At 43.3% G+C, this 22,528-nt stretch overlaps 1 protein-coding gene across 1 annotated transcript in view; it reads left to right on the top strand.

Moving 5' to 3' along the window:
- KCNQ4 (potassium voltage-gated channel subfamily Q member 4) overlaps positions 1–22,528 on the top strand; it is a gene marked incomplete at its 5' end in the record, with an annotated part of 122,369 nt that overhangs the window by 82,671 nt on the left and 17,170 nt on the right. The window contains 6 exons of the mRNA XM_083370101.1: positions 1,597–1,772; positions 3,958–4,083; positions 5,420–5,530; positions 7,079–7,174; positions 13,772–13,860; positions 19,770–19,925. Of these exons, the coding sequence (XP_083226227.1) occupies positions 1,597–1,772; positions 3,958–4,083; positions 5,420–5,530; positions 7,079–7,174; positions 13,772–13,860; positions 19,770–19,925 (754 nt within the window). The remainder of the gene's footprint in view (positions 1–1,596; positions 1,773–3,957; positions 4,084–5,419; positions 5,531–7,078; positions 7,175–13,771; positions 13,861–19,769; positions 19,926–22,528) is intronic.

The raw sequence follows: 22,528 nt of genomic DNA, 5'->3' as shown, positions 1-22,528 counted from the left end.
CCAGTCATTTGAAAAAGTTGCTTGTGTTTAAATTCAGCAACATCTGCAGACTTTCTTGTCTGCCCACCAGATATATAAGCTATATCATTTAATTCTCCCTCACTCAAAGTCATCTGAACTATGCAGTTCATGGAGTTTATATAACCTCAAGCAGGCATCTGACAAGGGTTCCCTTTTTCCATTTGAGTAACAGATGAAAGCACTTGGCCAACTTGGTCTGCATAGGAACTAAATGGGGTTGGATCTATTTAGGACTTGGCTAGGACAGGACAAAGTGGCTCAGTGGGTTAGGACGCTGAGCTTGTCGATCAGAAGCTCAGCAGTTTGGCGGGTCGAATCCCGAGTGCCGCGTAACAGAGTGAGCGCCTGTTACTCATCCCAGCTTCTGCCAACCTAGCAGTTTGAAAGCATGTAAAAATGCAAGTAGAAAAATAGGGACCACTATGGTGGGAAGGTAACAGCGTTCCGTGCGCCTTTGGCATCTAGTCATGCCAACCACATGACCACGGAGACGTCCTCAGACAAGCGCTGGCTCTTCGGCTTTGAAACAGAGATGAGCACCGACCCCTAGAGTCGGAAACGACTAGCACGCATGTGCGGGGGAACCTTTACATTTTAGGACAGGACCAGGGAATAATAGGGCTGAACATCTTCCTCAAAGATGTTGAGGAAAACCTGCTGGAGGACAACAATGGAAAACCACTTTTGTATTGTCACCAAAACACGGATGTAGCTTATCCATGAATCTTCCAGGAAGATGTGCTTGAAGGAGAATTGACTAGGTTACCAGGATGAAATACCACATTCTCTTGAAATCAGAGAACGTAGGTGGGACAGGACTCGTAGCAGGATATTCTTGGGGCCAAGATGGGAAGACACCTTCTGCCCATTGTTGTGGTCATCAGAAAAGTCTGGATGCCAGAAACACACCTGGTCCCCTAAGATCAAATGAATTATCTTCTTCTCAAGCCTGGGACAAACCTGGGCTTGTCCTTCTGATAGTTAGGTGCATAATTGTTAAGAAAAGTCTTAATTATTTCTACCCAGCCATTGATGAAATTTAAAAAACACTGAATGTTTTTGTTGTGCAAAAAACCTTGATGTAATCTCAGGTAACTCTACTCTGTGATATGGTTATAGAGATGGCACCTTTCATCTCCCAGCTGCCATATTTTCCTCTCCTGATTAGCCATGGTTCTCTGGATACCCAGAGGCTATTTCAGACCACAGTTGTTTTTGACTATTGACTTTGAACCCTTGACTGATACTTTACGTCCACCCAGGTAATATATATTGTAAGGTTCCCTAGGGATTTGGGAAATAGCCACATGGCACAGAAGAGCAACCTCATATTGTGGAGAACATCATATATTTCATCTGATTTTGTAATCCAAAGGCATGTTTTTCTCCACTCCCCTAGGGGATAACAAGTCTAAAGGTGTGCTTGGTCCAATGGTGACTTTTAGTTCTTCTTTGAAGTTGGTTTATTTACTTTGCACCTGAGGAACTGAAGTCTGTGCAATGCACCCATCGAGCTACTGCTTAGACCACAGATTGTAAGTTGCCTTCTCTTTCCTTTCTCTTCCTGTGCTTCAGATTTCATCGTCTTTATTGCTTCTCTGGCCGTCATTGCAGCTGGCACCCAGGGGAACATCTTTGCTACCTCGGCCCTACGCAGCATGCGCTTCCTGCAGATCTTACGCATGGTGCGCATGGACCGGCGTGGCGGTACTTGGAAGCTTCTTGGCTCAGTCGTCTATGCCCATAGCAAGGTGAGTCCCTGGAGGCAGATCAGCCCAAGCAAGGCACAGGAATCTGCTCTCAGAGATGGGAATAAAGACACCTGATGAGGTATGAGGGTTGGAGTTGGCAGAGCAGAAGATGAGGACTACATAAAGAACCGTTTTGGAAAGACAGGCCAGTTGCCACCAATCAACCAGATGGAGAAAAATAGAAAAAAAAATCCATTATGAAAGAGCAGGAGAAAAAAAGATTTCAACCTCTGCGTGCATACGGACCCAGATTCTTCCTGGTTGTAGAAGCTGATCTTTGTAGAATAAAACAGAACAGAACAGAATAGAAACGAAACTTTTTTTGTCCCTTTGAATGTTCACTAATCGGCATACGTTAAAATGAAATTTCGTTGCCTACAGCTCTCAAACAGTCACCACCTCTGATATACCCTACATAAATATGACAAAAATAAATAAATAAATAAATAAAATACAGAATTATACATATACCCACATATAATATATGACACAGAGAAACAGCACAGTCCAGTTCAGGTTATGTATCCATGTGCAGAAAGCAAGAAAAACGGATCTTGCGAGTTTAACCAGACGGATGACAGAGGGGACAAAGCTATTGCAGTGTAGTCCTCGTCAGAACCAGACTGCTTTTTCTGTGCAGTGATGGGACTTAATTTACTCCATCCGGGTCCTGATTTTGCAAGACAGCACCAAGTTCCTGAGAGGAAATTATTGAAATTTCCTGGAGGTATCTCTATCAAGGTCCTGCCTCCTTATAAGAAAGCAGCTTTCATTTTACTGTCTCCCACTGTACTCTGCAGCCCCATCCCCATCCCAATGCTGTGTGGTGGAAAATATTCAGTGGTTCCCTGGGACCAAGAAAAGATGGGCAGGCAGTTATTGCGGCACCTTGAGAAAGCGCAACTGGAAAACCTGTACCGAACAGGGATTGTGCAAGTGTTGTGCAGATCTGAAAGGCTTTCTCCATAAGTGTGACATTCTCTACAAAATGGAAGCAATTAGAAAGGGACAGATGAAAGTATAGTAAGTAACATTACAGCTCCCCAAGGAAACCTTGCAATTCTCAAAGGCCCCAGGGAATCAGCAGGTGTGTGTGCGTGTGTTCGTGTTTGTGTGTGTCTCTGTGGTAATACAAGAATGTTCCATGATTCAGGCAGGTGGTGCTTTCTTCCCTGATAAAGTGACCTTTCTTGGCATTTTATTTAGCCCCGTGTCATCAATCCCGTACTAGCATGAGGGATGAAAGGGGTCCATTAGTTGGGATTCATGTCCAATTCCCAACTTTGCCTAGCTGTCCAATCTCCCTGTCACTTCTACTTGCATCCTATCTACCTGCAAATGCATGCACAAGTCAGGTGCTTTCCCACAGTATAGGAAAATAGAGACTAAATGGGGTTTATTTATTTATTTATTTAAATTTATATACCGCCCTTTCCTGAGGGACTTAGGGCAGTTTACAGGGCATTTAAAAGAGAGTCAATACAAACATTAAAACAAATTTAAAAAGATTAAATAAAACCCTGAGAACAGTAAAAAACCCAATTAAAATTAAAATTAAAAAATTCTCAGCCTGGGCCAGAGAGCTCGAAGAGCCAGGTCTTCAGGTCCCGGCGGAATGAACGGAGGTTGGGGGCAGTCCTAAGCTCCGCAGGCAGCTGGTTCCACAGGGCAGGCGCACCCACTGAGAAGGCCCTAACCCTGGGTGTTACCCGCCGGCAATCTTTAACCGGTGGCACCCTGAGAAGACCCTCCCTGTGGGAGCGCACTGGACGAAAGGAGCTTGATGCTGGCAGCAGGTGTTCCCTCAAATATCCCGGACCCTCGCCATTTAGGGCTTTATAGGTCATCACCAGCACCTTGAATTTCACCCGAAGGGCGAAATTAGCTCTCTTGTCCCCTCAGCTTCCAGGTATGCAGCCTGAACCTAAATGAAGCTTTTGCCTTCTCCTTAGCTTTTCCAGTAGGCCAGGCCGGTGGAGAGTTGAAACTGGTCAACGGGACCAGAAACATTCAAATCCAGCTTGGAAGAGCAACCTGCCTTACAGGAGTGGTGCTATTGGATAACATTGGAAGAAGGAGAACTATATATTCTGTTTTGGTGCAATGATGGTCATTAGCTAGGTTTCTGTCTTCTCTCTTTGACTTTGTTTGCTGAAAACTACTTTTGTCTGGTGGATTCCGGCAGGAGCTGATCACAGCATGGTACATTGGGTTCCTTGTCCTCATCTTTTCCTCTTTCCTGGTTTACCTGGTGGAAAAAGATGCCAATGATGATTTTCTCACCTATGCAGACTCCCTGTGGTGGGGTACGGTAAGTGTGCCTCCCCTTCTTTTTTTAAAAAAACAAACCTCACCCCTTTTTTTGCTAAGCAAGAGGAAGAATTGAAAACCTAAAAACAAACCGACATGAGAATGAATAATAGAAAGCAACCAAAACATCAGGATTGGCACAGGATTGATTCAGGGCTATCCAGATATCCTGTATGAACTGGATATGTGTGTCCCTATTTGGGACCTCCAGTTGTGTTGGAACTGGAAGTCCTGGAGATGCCTCCAATGCTAAGTTGGTATCCCAACTCGTCAGTAGAACATCAAGTTGGGGATGGCTGATCTTCAAGATATGGACATGCGATAGGTAGCTACATTGGGAAACAAACTGTGTAAGCTGAAAGGCTGTAACCCAACCAGCAACTAGTACTGTCATTACCTAACAGGAAGAGATACAGTATATCTCCTGTGTAAAATAGTTTTCTTTTTTCTGTCAAGAACCCTGTGCCATGCAGGCAGTGGTGGGATTCAGCCGGTTCGCACTGGTTCGGTAGAACTGGTAGCTAAATTTTGTTGAGTTTAAAGAACCGGATGAACCCATGATGCTTCTGGAAGTCGGTTCTAGGCCTCGGAGGCCTGGAGGAGGTCTCCCAGGCTTAGAACGGCCCACCAGAAGTGTGTGGATGTCACTTCTGAAAGTCCATTCTAGGCCTGGTGGAAGCCTAGGCCTCAGAAGCCTGGAGGAGGCCTCCCAGGCCTAGAACAGCCCACAGAAAGTGCATTGATATCACTTCCGGAAGTCCGTTCTAGGCCTCAGAGGCCCAGACCTGCATCCACGCAGAGAACCATATGTTAAGGTACTTGAATCCCACCACTGCATGCAGGTATATTTTTTATACAGATAAATAAATTGGGACAGGAATCAGGAGCAGTGGATTTTGCTGTTGGCCTAGAGGGATGGAAAATGCCAGGAAAGACACGGTCATGGTATCAACCAATCAATAATATTTATTTGGACACTGACCAGCAAAAATTAAAAAGAACAAAAACATGCAATAGTATACTAACTAGCAGAATGAATCACAAAATATAGCATTTACTCACTCCTCTATTACTATGTTAATACAGTTGTTACCTGGGTGATAAATCGAAAACATTCATAAATATAAAATAGAAATAAAAACTATATAGCCCCTGTAATTTATTAGTTCAGATGTCCTGAACCAAAGGTAATATTTAAAACAAAGAATAATATGTCTTTAACCAGTTATATCTTGCTTTCATTGCAGCAACACCAAATTTAGCTACCCCGCCTGTAATGAAGCCTGAAGGAGAAGGGTCCCATAAAATTTATCTGGCATCTTCTTCTGTGATTTCAGATCACACTCACCACTATCGGCTATGGGGACAAGGTTCCAAAAACATGGCTGGGCCGGGTGCTGACGGCCTGCTTCGCCTTGCTGGGAATCTCCTTCTTTGCCCTTCCTGCGGTGAGTCCCCAGGAAAAACAAGAACCCCAGATCCCTTAGGGAGCTAGTATTCTCCTAGGCCAGATTCAGGGCAGTAGATTGGCTGTGAATTGTGACAGAGAACATGGGCATCTAGATGCAAGTTCTCATTCAACCATGGAAACTCGCTAGGTCATTTCTGGCCCATTTGTTAGGTGCAAGAAACCAGAATAATTTCGTGAATTAAGCCAAAGCAATTTCTTTATTGTTGATCACCCATATTACAAGAATCTGGTCAGACTGGCTACATTCCCTTAGGAACCAGTAGATAAGGATTCCTTATTAGACAGATCTAGGATGTTTCCTCCAAGAGAGCAACTCTATGTGACCTGCTTCTTAATTAGTCATTCCACCACCCCATCAGTCTCAGTTATAATCAACTCACAAAGGTGGTTTGGGCATAAAAATTAGGTGTGATCTGACTCACACAATCCTGAGCTGCTCAGAGAAAAGGAGAAAGGCTCTCTTGAATGCATGACTACATGAATGCATGTGTGCAATGGTCTGTCTCCTTAATCTCTTTCTAGGATATTTTTTAAAACTTTCTAATAGCCTTGGAAAAGGGACGCAGTGGCTCAGTGGGTTAGGACGCTGAGCTTGTCGATCAGAAGGTCAGCAGTTTGGCAGGTCAAATCCCGAGTGCTGCGTAACAGAGTGAGCGCCTGTTACTCGTCCCAGCTTCTGCCAACCTAGCAGTTCGAAAGCACATAAAAATGCAAGTAGAAAAACAGGGACCACTACGGTGGGAAGGTAACAGCGTTCCGTGTGCCTTTGGCATCTAGTCGTGCCGGCCACATGACCACAGAGACATCCTCGGACAAGTGCTGGCTCTTCGGCTTTGAAACGGCGATGAGCACCGGCCCATAGAGTCAGAAACGACTAGCATGCATGTGCGGGGGAACCTTTACCTTTATAATAGCCTTGGGGTTTTCAAGAATTCTGCCACTCAAGTAGTAACCAAGTTAGACCCAACTTAGCTTTTTTTTTTTAGATCAGCCTAAGTTAGTTTTCTCAATAATGTCCAGTTCTTGGAGATTGCCTGGACAAGTCCCTGCAATATTCTTGGCAAGGTTTTTTTTTTAAATGGTTTGCCCTTGTCTCCTTCCAAGGGTAGAGAGAAAGTGACTGGCCCAAGGTCACCCAACTGGTTTTGTGTATAAGGCAGGCCTAGAACTCACAGTCTCCCAGTTTCTAGCCCGGTGCCTTCATTATGGCACCAAAGTGACTCTCTCCAAGCTAGCTAGCTGCTGATAATTATCTGTAGTTTCTGCTTTTTTTCACAAAAAGGAGGAGAAAAAGAATTGCATACTTGTGGGCTTGTTGTCCCTATGAGCCAGCTGTCCAGAAGGTCTTTAAGCCCCTGAGAAGATGCTGAAACATTGGGACTCTCTTTGGCTCACCATCCTAGATAGTTGGTTTTCTCCTCAACAAATAGTACAACTTCTCCAATTACTTAGACCTTCCTTTTAGTTGGAACTTACTGTAAGTGCTGTTCTGAAGGGTCCCAATGCTGTTTGTCTTTTCACACAGGGAATCCTAGGCTCAGGGTTTGCTCTCAAAGTCCAAGAGCAGCATCGACAAAAGCATTTTGAGAAGAGAAGGACACCTGCAGCAAATTTGATCCAGGTGAGTAAAAAAAGGAGCATCCTGGATTTTTTTTCCCATTTTTTCTTTTCCTCCCGCCTTCCCTGCTTAAAGAATGTGACCAATGCTAGAAGCCAAGGAATGTCTGAATAAGTTTCTTTCCTGAAGCAATTCCAAGTTTGTGCTTTGTGGCTCCATTCCATAACTACCAGATAATATTAACAAACTCATGCAGATTTGTGAAAAGCACAGCCTTTTACTCTTCTGAGTACTGCAGAGAATTGGCAAAACTCCTCTTAGCAGTTCAGGTGGCAGCTGGCACATGCTAGAGTCAAGTGGCTCTCTCTATTTACGTGGGCAGGTCAGATTTACATTTTACTGTAGCTCTTTCTTTCGTTCCTGAACTTCTTCCTTGGGATAGGACTACAGGAGGAGATGAAGACCCAGTGATACCTGTAAAAATAGGTTCTCCTCTTTGCTGAGAGAGCTGGGGAAGGATGTTCTGGCCACAGGTCAGCCCTACAAAGTAGACGAGATAAGAAACAAGAGCTATGTAGGTCTGAACTGCTTGCCTACACCCTTCATCAGGTGGGGCTTGTCTGAGATGTTTTTCAAGTTAATTTTTTGGCCTGGTTTCAAGACTTTCTTATCAGTTATCTTGCTGATGTCCTTCAGGCTCATTCCCCATGCCCTCTACTACCTTGCCATGGGAAAGCTCTACCAGACAGACTATTTTCCCACTTGCTCAAACACCTTTATCCACCTTAACTACAGACGCTGCTTTTACCCCCCTAGCCAGCCTTGCAGCGAGAACATCTTAAATTGTCCTTAGCTGTACTAGTGATAAAGTAGTCTCTCCCCCACTCCTCGCCCCCCAAATTCGGACACTGTCCAAGGGCAGCTTCAGGGTAGGTAAAATCATCTAGCTGTGTCATCTTTTTCCTTGGAGGAAAGTCAGATGAGTGGAATTGCCTGGAAAAACAGGTGAGGGGCCAGAAGTGGGATTGGCAATAAGGACAGAAATTATTCTCCTAGCCGAGTTTTCTATCAACTTTGAGTTAAGACTTTATTCTGGGTATTATCTTACTGGCAGAGCCATAGCCAAAGATGGGAAGAATTGGGTTCTCTGCAAAGGATTGTGGGTAAAGTGCCTAATGGAATCTGTAGAATCTTTGGACAAAAGCCACAGAATGGGAAAAACAAAGTCCTTTTGTTTAATCAGGAGATACTACCTTCCAAGTAAATACTGTATGTATGTAGGAAACATTCCACCAGGCCGCACTCTTTGTCTGAATGCCAGAACACAATCTTTCTAATTGTGGGTGGCCCAGTTGGAACATAAGAGCTTTCAAGGCAAGGCATATTATGTTTTAATTTTAAAAAAATATGTAAAGCAATATCAGGTAATTGCATTAACATACTGTACATATAAAGAAGAAAAAAAATACCTGGTGGCACAGTGGTTAGAATGCGGTACTGCAGGCTAACTCTGCCCATAGCCTGGAGTTCAATCCTGACCCGCTCAAGGTTGACTCCGCCTTCCATCCTTCTGAGACAGATAAAATGAGGAGCCACGTTGCTGGGGGCAAGATGCTGACCCTACAAACTGCTTAGAGAGGGCTATAAAGCATGATGGAGCGGTATACAAGTCTAAGTTGCTATTGCTGTATAAAATGTAAAAAAAGATCTATTACAATGTTTTCCTAAAAATATTAAAAACTTCTTATAAGATAAAATACAAATGGAAACAAAAATTAGAAAAGTTAAAGAAGAAAGAAGTGCAAGGATGGCTTCTGACTTTTTCCAGGGTAGTAGAATAAAAAAGATCTATTACAATGGGAATAAAAGGGCAGGTACTATACATCTAAAAATGTGCCATAAATAAAAAGTACACTAAAACATAATCTATTGCTATTGAGGCAAATCATAAAATCCAATAAAATTGAATAAAACTATGGGGTTTTATTTATTATTTCTTTCTACCCATCTTTATTATTTTTATAAATAACTCAAGGTGGCAGACGTATCCAAGGGACCTTCCTTCTCCTAATTTTTCTTCCCGAAGTCTCAATACTTTATCTGAGATGTTTTTTCTAATGTGGCAATTGCTGCTCTTCAATATCTTCATCAACGATTTGGACGAGGGGATAGATGGGGAACTCATCAAATTTGCAGATGACACCAAGCCGGCAGGAATAGCCAACACTCCAGAAGACAGGCTTAAGATACAGGAGGATCTGGACAGACTCGAACACCGGGCGCTATCTAACAAAATGAAATTCAATGGTGAAAAAAGTAAGGTTCTACATTTAGGCAAGAAAAACCAAATGCATAGGTATAGTATAGGTGGTACCTTGTTCAGTAGTAGTAACTGTGAGAGGGATCTCGGAGTCTTAGTAGACAATCACTTCAATATGAGCCAGCAGTGTGCTGCAGCTGCCAAAAAAGCCAACACAGTGCTAGGCTGCACTGGGATAGAATCAAGATCAAGTGAAGTACTAATACCACTTTACAATGCTTTGGTAAGGCCACACCTGGAATACTGCATCCAGTTTTGGTCACCACGATGTAAAAAAGATGTCGAGACTCTAAAAAGGGTACAGAGAAGAGCAACAAAGATGATTGGGGGACTGGAGGCTAAAACATATCGGGAACGGTTGCTGGAATTGGGTATGTGTAGTTTAACGAAGAGAAGGGTGAGGGGTGACATGATAGCAGTGTTCCAATATCTCAGGGGCTGCCACAAAGAAGAGGGAGTCAAGCTATTCTCCAAAGCACCTGAAAGCAGGACAAGAAGCAATGGATGGAAACTGGTCAAGGAGAGAAGCAACCTAGAACTTAGGAGAAACTTCCTGACAGTTAGAACAATTAACCAGTGGAACAACCTTCCTCCAGAGGTGGTGAATGCTCCAACACTGGAGGTTTTTAAGAAGAGACTGGACAGCCATTTGCCTGAAATGGTATAGGGTTTCCTGCCTGAGCAGCGGGTTGGACTAGATGACCTCCAAGGTCCTTTCCAACTTATTATTATTATTAACTCAGTCATTATCTAGAGTTTTCCAAGGCTGCATAATTATTATTTTGGCTGCTGCGAAAAATTCAATAGATAATAAGTTTTTTATTTTTAAGTGTATGGTTTGGTCCTGTAACAATGTCTAAGAAGCCTAACTCTGGAGAGCATTCAATTCTTTGCTTAGTGATGAAATTTATCTCTGTAATAATAATAATAATAATAATAATAATAATAATAATAATAATAATAATAATAATAATAATATCATCATCATCATCATCATCATCATCATCATCAAGGAGATATCACACGATCATCACAAATTAAAAAAAAATACTGTGTTGTTGTTTTTTTGACAACCTTTCCAAGCATTTGCAAGAATAATTGCAAAGCATACTGTTCTACTGCTGAGCAAGTAAATTTCTAAAAAATTCTTTGGAAGTCTTCATGATCCCCTGCCTTCCTCCAAACATAGCTGAGACTCTTGAGTTAGCAGTTTGCTGCTTCTTCTTCTTCTTCTCCTCCTTTTTTTTAAAAACAACAACAACAACACATTTTTATTAAGAACATTTTATGTAAGATTTAGAAAGCTCTGGGAACGCAAAAAAGAAAGTAGAAGAAAAAGAAAGATATAAAAGAACAAGGGACAATAACCAAAGAAAAAGAAAGATAACCAAAGAAGTGACTTCCAGTCTTCTTTGCAACAGTTACAAAATTGCACATCATAATGATAATGATAACTTTATTGTCACTTTGAATGTACACCAATCGGCATACATCAAAATGAAATTTCGTTGCATACAGCTCTCAAAGGGTCACCACCTCCGATATATACTCCTTGTTCATGGCCTGCTCAAATTTCACATTGTTCATTTTAGTCTCTAGGGAGGGAACGATGGCAAACAGGACAGATGGAAATGGGGCTCCATGTGGATTAGCCCTCAAGTTAGCTTGTATTCTGACAACCTCGCCTTCTTTCCTTTTTCTGATCCTGACTCTTCCACCTTTTCCTTAAAGAGGCCTTGCTTCTTTTTGCCCCTGGAGCACGCTGCTGCCGCCGCCACCAACTCCTCCAAAAGCCTCTCTGTCTTCCTCTGGGCCTGCCGACAGCCTCATCCAGTTCCTTCGCCCCATAAGCTCCAGGTCCTCTCCTCCTCTGCCTCCTCTGGAAACAGCCCTGATTTGCAGTAGAATCCATCACTGGGCCAGCAGTCAGATCTTGCTGCTGGTAGAACAAATTCAAACAGCGCCAACGACTTTTAACGGTCTCACCAACAGTTCCAAAACAACTAGAAACTCGCCAGGCCCGCAAAGATTGTCGGTCGTAATGTCGTATGTTACCTTCGTTCCACCATGTTGCTCAAACACATGGTTCATTTTTCTCCAGTTTCAGCAGAAAAAGTCCATAAAGGGGTTTCCAGTTGTCTCTAAAAGTAACTGTTGTTCACTCCTTAGTCAAACAAGCCCATTTTGCTTTTTCTGTTAGCTCTGCCACCTTCACAATCCATTGTTCCATTATGGGCACTTCTGTATTCTTCTAACTTTGAGTTGTGCTTTCTGCACTTCAGGGTAGATATAACACACACACACACACACACACACACACACACACACACACACACACCAGCCCCGTCCTAAGCCATGACCTCCTTTCCAGTGCAACTTCCTTCTCCAGCCACAAGCACGAGTCCAAATCTTCTTTTCTGGCATCATTGGCCGTGTACTTTATGTTGCAGAATCACGTCTGATTCTGCCCTCCTGTCTGGATTGGTTCCTTTGCTATTGTGGTCAGAAAGATGAAGCTTCTGACACCACGTTATCTCCGTGGTCCAGAGGATCCGTGCAACAAAAGGTCTCCTTCTTGCAGCCTTGCCCTGCCATTCAACTCCTGGGCTGAGAGGCCTCCAACAACAGCTGGAAATGGATGGTGGTCAAGACAAAAAGGATGCACGCAGTTGTTTTGGCACACAAAACTATCTTAGGGACACAGCTCTGGCCTCCTCTTTCCTGAATGAGGATGCTGTCCTCTTCCCATCTGATACCCCTGGTCAATTCACGCAGCCTTCTTTTCCAGAGCAGATGAAAGGTCAGGATACGTCTCCCTGTGCTTTCTCCTTGATAATTAATCTCTAATGGAGTTTCCCCCACCTTCTCTCACTCACCCAGAAAAGGCTCAGCAGGAACAGTTCCATGTTTAGAGCTGCTGTGATTTGAGTGTGCTTGAGAGAGAGGGAGAGAAAAGGTCACGTTCCTCTATGTGGAGCGCCCCAAGCCCGATCATCTCCACGGCTTTTGTCTTGGCCTTTGTCCTGCAAAAGGTGTGCAGTGAAGAGGAGTGAGTGCAGAGATGTTCAAAGAAATGAAGCAGGCTTTGGTGGTTGGGGAAAGATGTAGGTTGCAGGGCAAAGCTTCAGGAGATGCACCAACCTTACCCATCTCGGTGATGAAACCTACTTAAGAAGGGGCTTTGTATTCGAGTCCAATTCAAAGAACACAGTAATTGACAAGGTCAGGTGGGTATTGTCAAACTCAAGGGGAAAGGTTTGTCTCCACTTTTGACCAGTGTGGACTCAGCACCATATTTTGTGGATTTCTGACTTGGAAACATTCAATCTGGTGAATATTTCTCCCTTCATTACAGGACTTCTCCAAGCAATTACCTTTCCCTTCCTGGTATTTAACTTGGTTTCATGTATATACTGACAATCAGCCTAGCCAATGGATGCCAAGTTCTCCCTTACTATGTTTTGATGTGGCAGTTCCTACCATAGCCATAGCCTCAGATTCACAGTGACAACATTAGGATGAAGATCAACCTGGTTAATTCATCAAAAGTGTGATAATGATTAGAAGAACTGGGGGGGGGGAAACAACCAGAGCACCAGAATCCTGGTTCACGAAGATGGTCATGTGTTCACTAGGTCTATATGATGAACAGCAACACTACACCATTATATTTGATTCTCTAGGTACCAGTTCAGAATTTCCTACAGCTCTCTTCTCTTCCTCAGCCCCAGCTTCTTTATACTGACCAACAAAGGGAACTATAGCAATATTTAATTCTGATTTTCTTAAAAGTACATATTAAGGGCCATGAAACTGGATTCTGCCATTGCTTTAAGCTATTGTACCTTTTTGAAATTTGTCGTGGTTATAGGTTGCATTTTCGTCACCTTTCCTTATGTGCTTTCTTGGTAAGATTCCCTTTATGATTATGATGGGGACTGATGATGACAAAAAGCAGCTCGCTGGGAAAAATACTGCTCATATTCTATAGATGGGGTTAGAGTTTAGCAAGCTAAAGCAATTATGCTCGTATTTGAAGCTTTAATCTTTCAATTAAATTCTTTTTAATCTCTTCATTCCAGTTCTGACTTTCCAGTTGACTTTGGCTGTGCTACGCATAGGACCTTGTTCCTTGGATTGTCTGAGCTTTCCCTTGGGGATCTCTGGCTTCTTTCAGCAGGGAGATGCATCAAACCAGGAATGCAAGGGGTGGGTGGGGTCTGCCATCCAAGGCAGTCTGGTTGTTTCATTAAGGCTGGGTGGAGACAGTAGAGGAAGCCTTCATAAGTTGGTCTAGCTCTGACCTCTCTCTCTTCTCCTGTCCTTCTTCCTTGATGTAGGCTGCTTGGCGCCTCTACTCCACCGACATCAACCGATCCTACCTGACTGCTACCTGGTGTTACTATGACAGCATGCTTCCATCTTTTAGGTATGTGTGAAGTTACATTGGGGGCTTGGAAGAATGGCAGTTGGAGCTGGGGGCAGGTGTTCCTTGGAAGTCATGGCTGAGGAAACAGAAAGAGGAAGTTGATGGACATGGCAACGAGAGGGACCAAAGTAGGGAAAAATATATCAGAGAGAACCAAACGTATGTGAGTAATTGGTAGGGCTAAATATGCCTCTTCTGCCTACTCTGACTGCTGCTACCTTTCCAGGGAAATGCGTGAGTCACTTTATGGGAGAACAGGACAGAGAAATCAATGGGGATTGTGTGGTGGCCTTGGTGGCCTGGCATCTATTCCGTGGTAGTTTGTGGATATTTGGTGCCTGATATTCTTCTGTTGGCTCAAGGTCAGTGTCAGGCATCCTTAGCAGCTGCCCACAATGAAGAATGCTAGATTGTCTCAGAGTCTCATTAATTTTCAGAAAGGAAAGCTGGACTAGATTACAGAATCATGGGAAATGGATGCATGTGTCCTTTAGCTGCTTTGATCCCACTGACCTGCTTTTTGACTACCTTTTGATGCAGGGGAGATGTTGTTTCCTGCTTGCCGGATAGAGAAGTACCTTCCATCTGGCCTCCTTTGATAAATCAGTCTTATCCAATCCAGTGTTTTAATCCCATCCATCAGGAGAAGGTGGTAGAACAATTATGCATCATTGCAGAACAGTCATTGGCCATGGGAAAGAACTAACCAGTGAGGCTGATGCTTAGTAGACCACTTACTCTGAACATGTTTGCTGGGTTTTGAATGTTCAGATTCCATGCCCTCTTCATAAGGCATCATAATTCCATCCACATCTTTCATAACATGTGATGTTTCCTCCACTCAAACTGGGCTCCAGGATCTTCTAGGTGGTGGAAGCTGCAATGGAGACTAATGGAGAGGTAGGAGGGTAGGAGCTGGGCTATTAATGGGAGCGTGATTCTGGGCCTTTGCATGCATGTAGACATGCACGGGGTCACGTGCATATACATGCAGGGTAGAAATATTATTGTTAAGCATAAATTGTTCAGTCAAAAAGCTGCTGTCTTGCAAGACTTACTTTGAACAGTTTTTCATTGTCTCAAGAAAAGGCCTGTGGCAGCCCCCGGGGGGTCTCTGTGTCTTATTTTTCCAAATGCATAATCCACTTTTCTAATGTTTAGTACACAAGAGGGTTTCCAGTTGTCTTCAACAGAGAACAAGATGAAAATACAAAGGAGACAACCTCTGTGGAATCAAGTGACTCTCTTCAAAAAACCAAAGTGAAACTAAAGACCAAACAGGCAGAAGCAGCACAAAACAACTATTAAAATGATGATTTGAGGGGACGGGGGGAGTTGAGGCTTGTACGTGTAAAAGCAACTAGCAGAAGGGCTGAGTGGGCATACTTGGGGATTTCAAATGAGACCTTGAGGACCACCGAAAGGCATCTGTGGGGAGTGCCAACAACTGCCAAATGGCTGATGCGGCATCACAATGGAACATAATGTGTGCATACCACCCCTACTAGGGATGCGGTGGCTCAGTGGGTTAGGATGCTGAGCTTGTCGATCAGAAGGTCGGCAGTTTGGCAGGTTGAATCCCGAGTGCCACGTAACAGAGCGAGCACCTGTTACTCATCTCAGCTTCTGCCAACCTAGCAGTTCGAAAGCACGTAAAAAATGCAAGTAGAAAAATAGGGACCACTGCGGTGGGAAGGTAACAGCGTTCTGTGCACCTTTGGCGTCCAGTCATGCCGGCCACATGACCATGGAGACGTCCTCGGACAAGCACTGGCTCTTCAGCTTTGAAACAGAGATGAGCACCAGCCTGTAGAGTTGGAAACGACTAGCACGCATGTGCGGGAGAACCTTTACCTTTACTACCCCTACTATCTTGCAGATTGTGATGCTCCTCCCACGGTCATCCCTGCCTTAACAGTTGCATTTAAGTGGGGAGTTGGTTCAGCACCCCGAAGACAGAGAGTGCTAATTGACTCTGAGAACATTATGTGCAAGAGTCTGATCTCACCAAAAGAACACCAAATCATATCCTTCCCCAAAGGTGGGACTTCAACCTCACTTGACCAGTTCATCCCTACTAGAATTGGAACCCGCAGTTACTTAAACTCATGGCTGTGTCCCTTATATAATAAGGGGAAACCTGTATTTGGAGGGTCCACCCAGGGAGAAATAAAAATTTCAAGATGGCATCTGCATGTAAAAAGGGGTGGTGCCTGAATCATTGCAGGCATGATAGACATCTTGACATTAGATCCTCCTGCGAGACCAGGAGAAAGAGATAGGAAGGAAGATGGAAGGGGGAAAGTAAGTGAGAAAAAAATGAGGTAACAAGGACCAAAAATGACAAGTTTCTATAGCTCATGGTTGGACGCTTTTGGCACACAGCCCTTCCCATGGACCTTTTTAATAAACAAGGAGACCAGGAAGATGACACCCTTGATTAACTTCCATACACTTCCATGCCACCACAACTACACTGTGAGGCTAGTTGAATCACAAATTGTATTAGCCAATGTAGAAGAAGGGGACGACAGAGAATGAGGTGACTGGATGGAGTCACTGAAGCAGTAGGCGTGAGCTTAAATGGACTCCAGAAGATGGTAGAGGACAGGAAAGCCTGGAGGAACATTGTCCATAGGGTCGCGATGGGTCGGACACGACTTCGCAACTAACAACAACAACAACAACATTAGCCAATGTAATAAGGGAAGAGATGATTTGCAGTGGATTTATTATCCCTGGCTACACCTTCCCCTGGTGTGGAAAGATGGGTTAATCGGGATTCAGGAGGCTTGTGCTGTCATTTCACCTTCCTTCCAGTTTCAAAATATTTGACATTTTTCAGGGGAAAAACATTTTAAAAAAAATACAATGCCAAACATCTTTGCCTCAAGGGCTTTTGTCTGAATGTGACATAAGATAGGCTTGGAAGCTGGATTGTGAAGGTTTTTGAATTGCAGACTCACTCAGTGCCGAATGCAAATTCTGGTGGATTTGATCAAATTCATTGGAAAACTTAATTTTTTTTCCTGGAAGGCTATAATTTCTGCACTAAGGAAGAAAGAATAAATTAAGCAAAACCTGCCTCCTTTGTGATGGCTAGTACGGTATAAGTGGAAGCTTCCCAAAATTAACATTTGCCAAATGTCAGGGAAAAGAAATTCCATCTTCCCCTGTTCAATGGTTTGGGTTACCAGTTTGCAAGCCATCTTTCTTTCTCCCCCCCCCTCCCCGCCCAATATAAAGGATAGTCCAGAGCATCTGGCAATGGTTTGGAGACCCTTTTTTTTTTTAAAAAAAAATCTTCCTTCATGGACAAACCATTGATCTGGAGTAGTGATGTTTTAGTGATGAACTATGGTCTCCACCCCAGTTTCACTGCTCCAAATAGGAAGTCTTATGAGTTGGAGGTTCTACTGTGCTCCTCTGTAGAGAAGAATTATTGTGAAAGAGGAAGACCCTCCTAGCTTTGCTCCAAATTACCTTCTACTTGGCCCATCAATACAGATAACTTTAGAGCTTAAGAGTGATGCTGTGAAAGTCAATACTAGCAACTGAGCACCTATAGAACTGGGGTTTAGGTTTATAAGCAAAGACCACTATCCATCTGCTGTAATTCTTGAAGATCACTTTTTGGCTGTACCCTTTATATTCAAGAGGGACGCGGTGGCTCAGTGGGTTAGGATGCTGAGCTTGTTGATCAGAAGGTCAGCAGTTTGACGGGTCAAATCCCGAGTGCCGCGTAACAGAGTTACTCATCCCAGCTTCTGCCAACCTAGCAGTTCGAAAGCACGTAAAAATGCAAGTAGAAAAATAGGGACCACTATGGTGGGAAGGTAACAGCGTTCTGTGCGCCTTTGGCGTCTAGTCATGCCGGCCACATGACCATGGAGACGTCCTCGGACAAGCGCTGGCTCTTCGGCTTTGAAACGGAGATGAGCACCGGCCCCTAGAGTCGGAAATGACTAGCACGCATGTGCGGGGGAACCTTTACCTTTTACCTTTTTATATTCAAGGTGTATTGACTGTCCAGTATTCTTTGACTCTGACTCCTAAATTCAGATTCTGCTTGTCCATAGAGCTAGATTTGGAGGATATCTTATTAGCCCTCTTGTTGCTATTGAGTATAGTGAATCTAGAGTTGTATCAACAGAAAAGAATATTTGTAGCTCAGAGTTGAACTGTAGGGTCGTTGGTGCTCTCTGACATGTAGAACAAATAGGCAGAAGATTAATAGAGTGCATCCATAAACACCAACTAGCAGTCAGAAGACATGATGAATACTCCTTATTTGCACAACATATGAACAGACTTTACCATAATTTCAGCTGTGAAACTGAGCATCCTACACCAAACTAAGTCCAAAAATGCTGGAGAATTTCTGGAAACCTGGTACTTAGACAAATGAGCCATAAACAGGCACATTGAGATAAACATCTACGCACCACTCAAAAAAGACAAAACAACAACAACAACAAAAAACCTTACCAGCAATCAACACACAGATAAACAGATATTAACACCAAAATTAATAGTAGACCAACAATAGAGAAGTAAACAATATTCCAATCAAGAAAATACCAACTCAAACAAATAGTCAAACAAGATACAACAGCCTAGTCGAGGAACCACCAAGAATATTCCCACCAATACTCAAAGGGCAAGCCACTTGTATATAAATAGAAAGCAAAACTCACTCCCTTCTAGCGCTGATGATGTTACCTAGTTGAATAATGAAACATCTACAAGAAAGCAACCAAGTTTAGAGTGTAGCAAGGAACCCACAATCTAGAGTTGGTAGAACAGTTCAGCACTCCATCGTCTACTTGAAGGCCTGCAGTGAGGAAGAAGTTACAGTTCTTCTATGTGATTAGTTCCATATTATTTTCCAAACAAAAATCCAGTAGGGAAGTCTGACCAGCACTAGCTTTTCATCCCTTTTGTCTTGCTTCTTCCTTTTGCAAACCTTTTGGACTAATTTCAGTTGCTATGTATTCTTAATTGTATGCTTGCTGCCCTTGGGAGACGTATATGGAATAAGTTTCATAGCCATCCTGAATTCAGTAATGTTTATCACGGAACACTATCAATGGTGAACAACCCATGGGTCATTGTTTAGCACTGAAGACTGAATATCTCAATTAAGGGCAAGATTCAATGATTGGTACTGTTGCCTTAGATAGTGCTGAATGAAATGTTCTACAGATCTGAAGAAGAAACCCTGGTTTGTGCCTTGGATTGCACTCAGAATGAAATTACGATGATCCGTGATGACTTTTTCACCTGCCCTCCCAAAATTGGAACTCATGCTCATAAATTAGTGTTCCTACAACACACTTAACCGAATTACTTACACATTTGGTTTCATGTGCTAAGCTTGGACAGTTTGATCACTCATTTTTTGTGGCTTAGCGTATTTTATGAATGTAAGCCATTTGGCTGATTGGTAGTTCCACATATTCCACAAACTAAGAAATGGATTGATTTCTTAGTTGGATTTGGAGTTAGATTAAACAAGTGTGAACGAAGGCCAGTGTAACTCATCAGCCATGCACCCCAATTCTATAAGCAACAACCAATCAATTTACTCTCAATCAAGAAAATAAAAACAATTAGGTGATCCATATTCTTTTCTCCTATGGAGAAAAACAAGGTGCTCCACAAAGAATTTATGGGCAGTGGTCCACAAAATGTGTTTGTCTTAATTTTGTTAAATTTCTGCTAGGTTTTTCATTGCTTCTCCTTCCTGCTTTCTCTCTCTCTCTCTTTTTCTTTTAATCCCCTTCTATTTTCAAGACTTTCCTTGACATTCTTCTACTTTTTTGCTTGCTTGCTTGTTTTGCCCCCCCCTCCCCCTCCCATTTGAAAGCTTTTAATTCCTTCATGTTTTTATTTGAACCCAACCCTAGAGAACTGGTCCTTATGTTTGACCACTTGCACCGAGCTCGCAACGGAGGGCTTAGGATCTCTGAGGTGAGGAAATTCCCTGATGGAGCTCCACCGTCGTATCACTCCTTCACCTCTGGCCTGAAAGCCTCCACTCCTCCTTTTTACACAGGAGAAAGGTAGGGTTGATGCCACCTCCTTGCACGTTTTCGTGCCCCTGGTGTGTCTCATGCCCTTCTCTCTTTCTCTTTCTCTCTGGTGTGTGGACTCTGTCTTGTGCTGCTGCTCCCTCCTGGTTTTACTCCTTTGTTTGTTTCTACATGTGGTACAAGTTGAGTTGGCTTCCTTTGGGTTCCTCTTTGGCCCTTGAAAGAAAGGCACAACCGTGCACACCTCTTTATCTCCCTCTTCTGACTGGAGGCCATCATTACACCCCCCACACACCTGTGGATCACGTTGATAGTTGCATTTTCAAGGGAGAAATTTAGGTGGTGCCACCAAAAGCATTAACCCAACACACACCATGTCATGGCTAACCCAGGATCTCATTTTCTAGCAGGACTTGTGGCAAAACATTTTTCAGCATCAGTTTCTTTCCAGAAAGAGGGTCAGTATGGCTGGGTCTGGACGGTTTCCACCTTCCAAGTCTCCTTTGCAGTCCACCTCATTTCATCATCTTTTCTCTCTCTCCTCCTCTCTGCCTCCCTTGATTCCTATTTCTCTGTCCATCTTCTCATCACTTCTCCATTCCTTATTCATTTCCGGAAGCTGGATAGAAGAAGATGCTCCGTCACCCAAGTGTTTGCGCCTAAGGTAACCCTTCCCTTTAAAACGGTGGTGTCTGCTTTTATTCCCTCCTCAAAGAGAGGGAGGCAGCAGGACGGTAGGTTTTCCTACAAGAGGTGCTGGTGGTCCACATCTCCTGCTGAGGTAGGGGGAATAACCTGGCACTTGGGGGGAGGGGAAAAGGAGAAACAGCACTGACAGTGGAACTATCACAGGGTGACCAAGGGAATTGTTTGCTACGTCAGTGCTTAGAGACAAGCCAGGTAGATTTCCCAGGAAACCAAGGGCCACTCTTTGCCGTAATTCCTTAGTTCCTCAAGTGGTACATGTTCTGGTGTCACCAGAAGTGGAAAGTGGAAGTGGAAAGACCAGACATCTCAATCAGGGATGTGGGGAAGGGTACGTTTTCTCTCTTCACTTCTCCAGTTAGGAAATAAAAAGTCTCCATGAGGTTGCTTTTTCTTGAAGGAATAGGGTTTTTAAGGGGTGAAAGCTTGACTTGAGCCTCCATAAGGTTGAAACATTATTTATTTTATTTTGATTTATAGGCCTGCCCAATTGGCAAGAAACAATATAATTAATATAATATAAGGATTTTGGAATACGAAAACAGCAGGGCAACAGTAATAACAAAAGCAATGGTAACAACCAAAGTAACAATCATGGGCAACCCAAGCCAACGTCTCATTCAAGGTCTTACATTCTCTAACAGTTCAACCTGCAGGTTGGCCCAACGTTAGGCCTTTAGGCCTTCGAAGAAGGACAGAGGGTCAGGTTTTGTCCCCTAAATTTCTTCCAAATTCCTCTCCTCAAACTAAGTTTAAAAGTCACATTGGGCATTCCTGAGGTATTCTAGGGGCTATAAAAATAATATTGTTTGCTTGCAGACTATGGAAATGATGATTCAGGCTCAAAGTGCCACTCAATAGCCTGGAAGGTGCTGCTTTGTAGACCAGGACAAGAAGTTCTATTTTCTCTCTGGAAAAGCTTGCAATGACCACACCATAGCTTGTCCTCCTAGGAGCCCAACAGTCAGCTCCATAAATGATTGGATTGATATGCATGTATCGTATGAACAATCCCTGTTAAGGCCCTAAAGGTTGGAAAAAAAAATGCCCAACCTGTCCTGTAACAGGTAACATTAGAAATGCAAATTAGTATACCACATCAAGTTGAAAATGATTCCCACCCCACCCCCAAAGTTTGTGTCTAACAGGGGGATTGTTTCTCACCGACTGTGTGAGAATTCATTCTTACAATGAGAGACGTGAAGTCCCACCCATGCGAACTCCCACATTTGGGCATTGTTGGAGTCGTTGATTGGCATCCCAGAATGGCAGATAGGGATGCTTTATCTAGAAAGAAATCTGGCTTGGCCAGAGCATGAAGGTTAGAGGGCTCTGGAAGACTGGGGATCTGTAGAAGCAGCTCATGAAAATTTGCATCTGTCCCATCTGAGGCCATGAGTGATAGATCTGCTGATATTTTGTAATCTAGGAGAAAGAAACTGATCAGAGTGATCCATGGATTGGACCAGCTTTCCAATGAGTAGCTTCAGCTGGTTCCCAAACAGTAGCGCAAACACATAAATTGGGATTTGATGTTAAGCAGAGGAGTTGCAGGCTTTTGACTGACTTTAGAGGGAAAAACCTGCTCCTTCAGTTTAATAAAAATGAAAATGTTGGCAGAACCATACTTTTCTTTCCAATTCTGGTCAAAAAAGCAGTTTCAGTGTTGAAAAAAGCATGTCACCTTCACATTCAGTGGATCTCATAGATGGTTGAGGTTTCTAGAAGTTATCAAGATAGAAGGGCATTTTATTTAAATAGCATTTAATGAGAGCATCTAATCAGGCTTTCAGTAGTCACATTTTTTTTCCTGCCATGTCTACATGATTGTCCCAAAGGTGATTTTCCAAAAGGCAACTGGACTTTCTAGTTTTTTCCCCCTTGAAAACATTTTGCTTCTTATCCAAGAAGCTTCTTCAGTTCAGAAC

The sequence above is a fragment of the Vipera ursinii genome, assembly GCF_947247035.1.
Source record: "Vipera ursinii genome assembly, chromosome: 9".
Taxonomy (NCBI): Eukaryota; Metazoa; Chordata; class Lepidosauria; order Squamata; family Viperidae; genus Vipera; species Vipera ursinii.
Note: the sequence above shows the minus strand (reverse complement) of the source record. Positions and strands in the feature narration are given on the sequence as shown.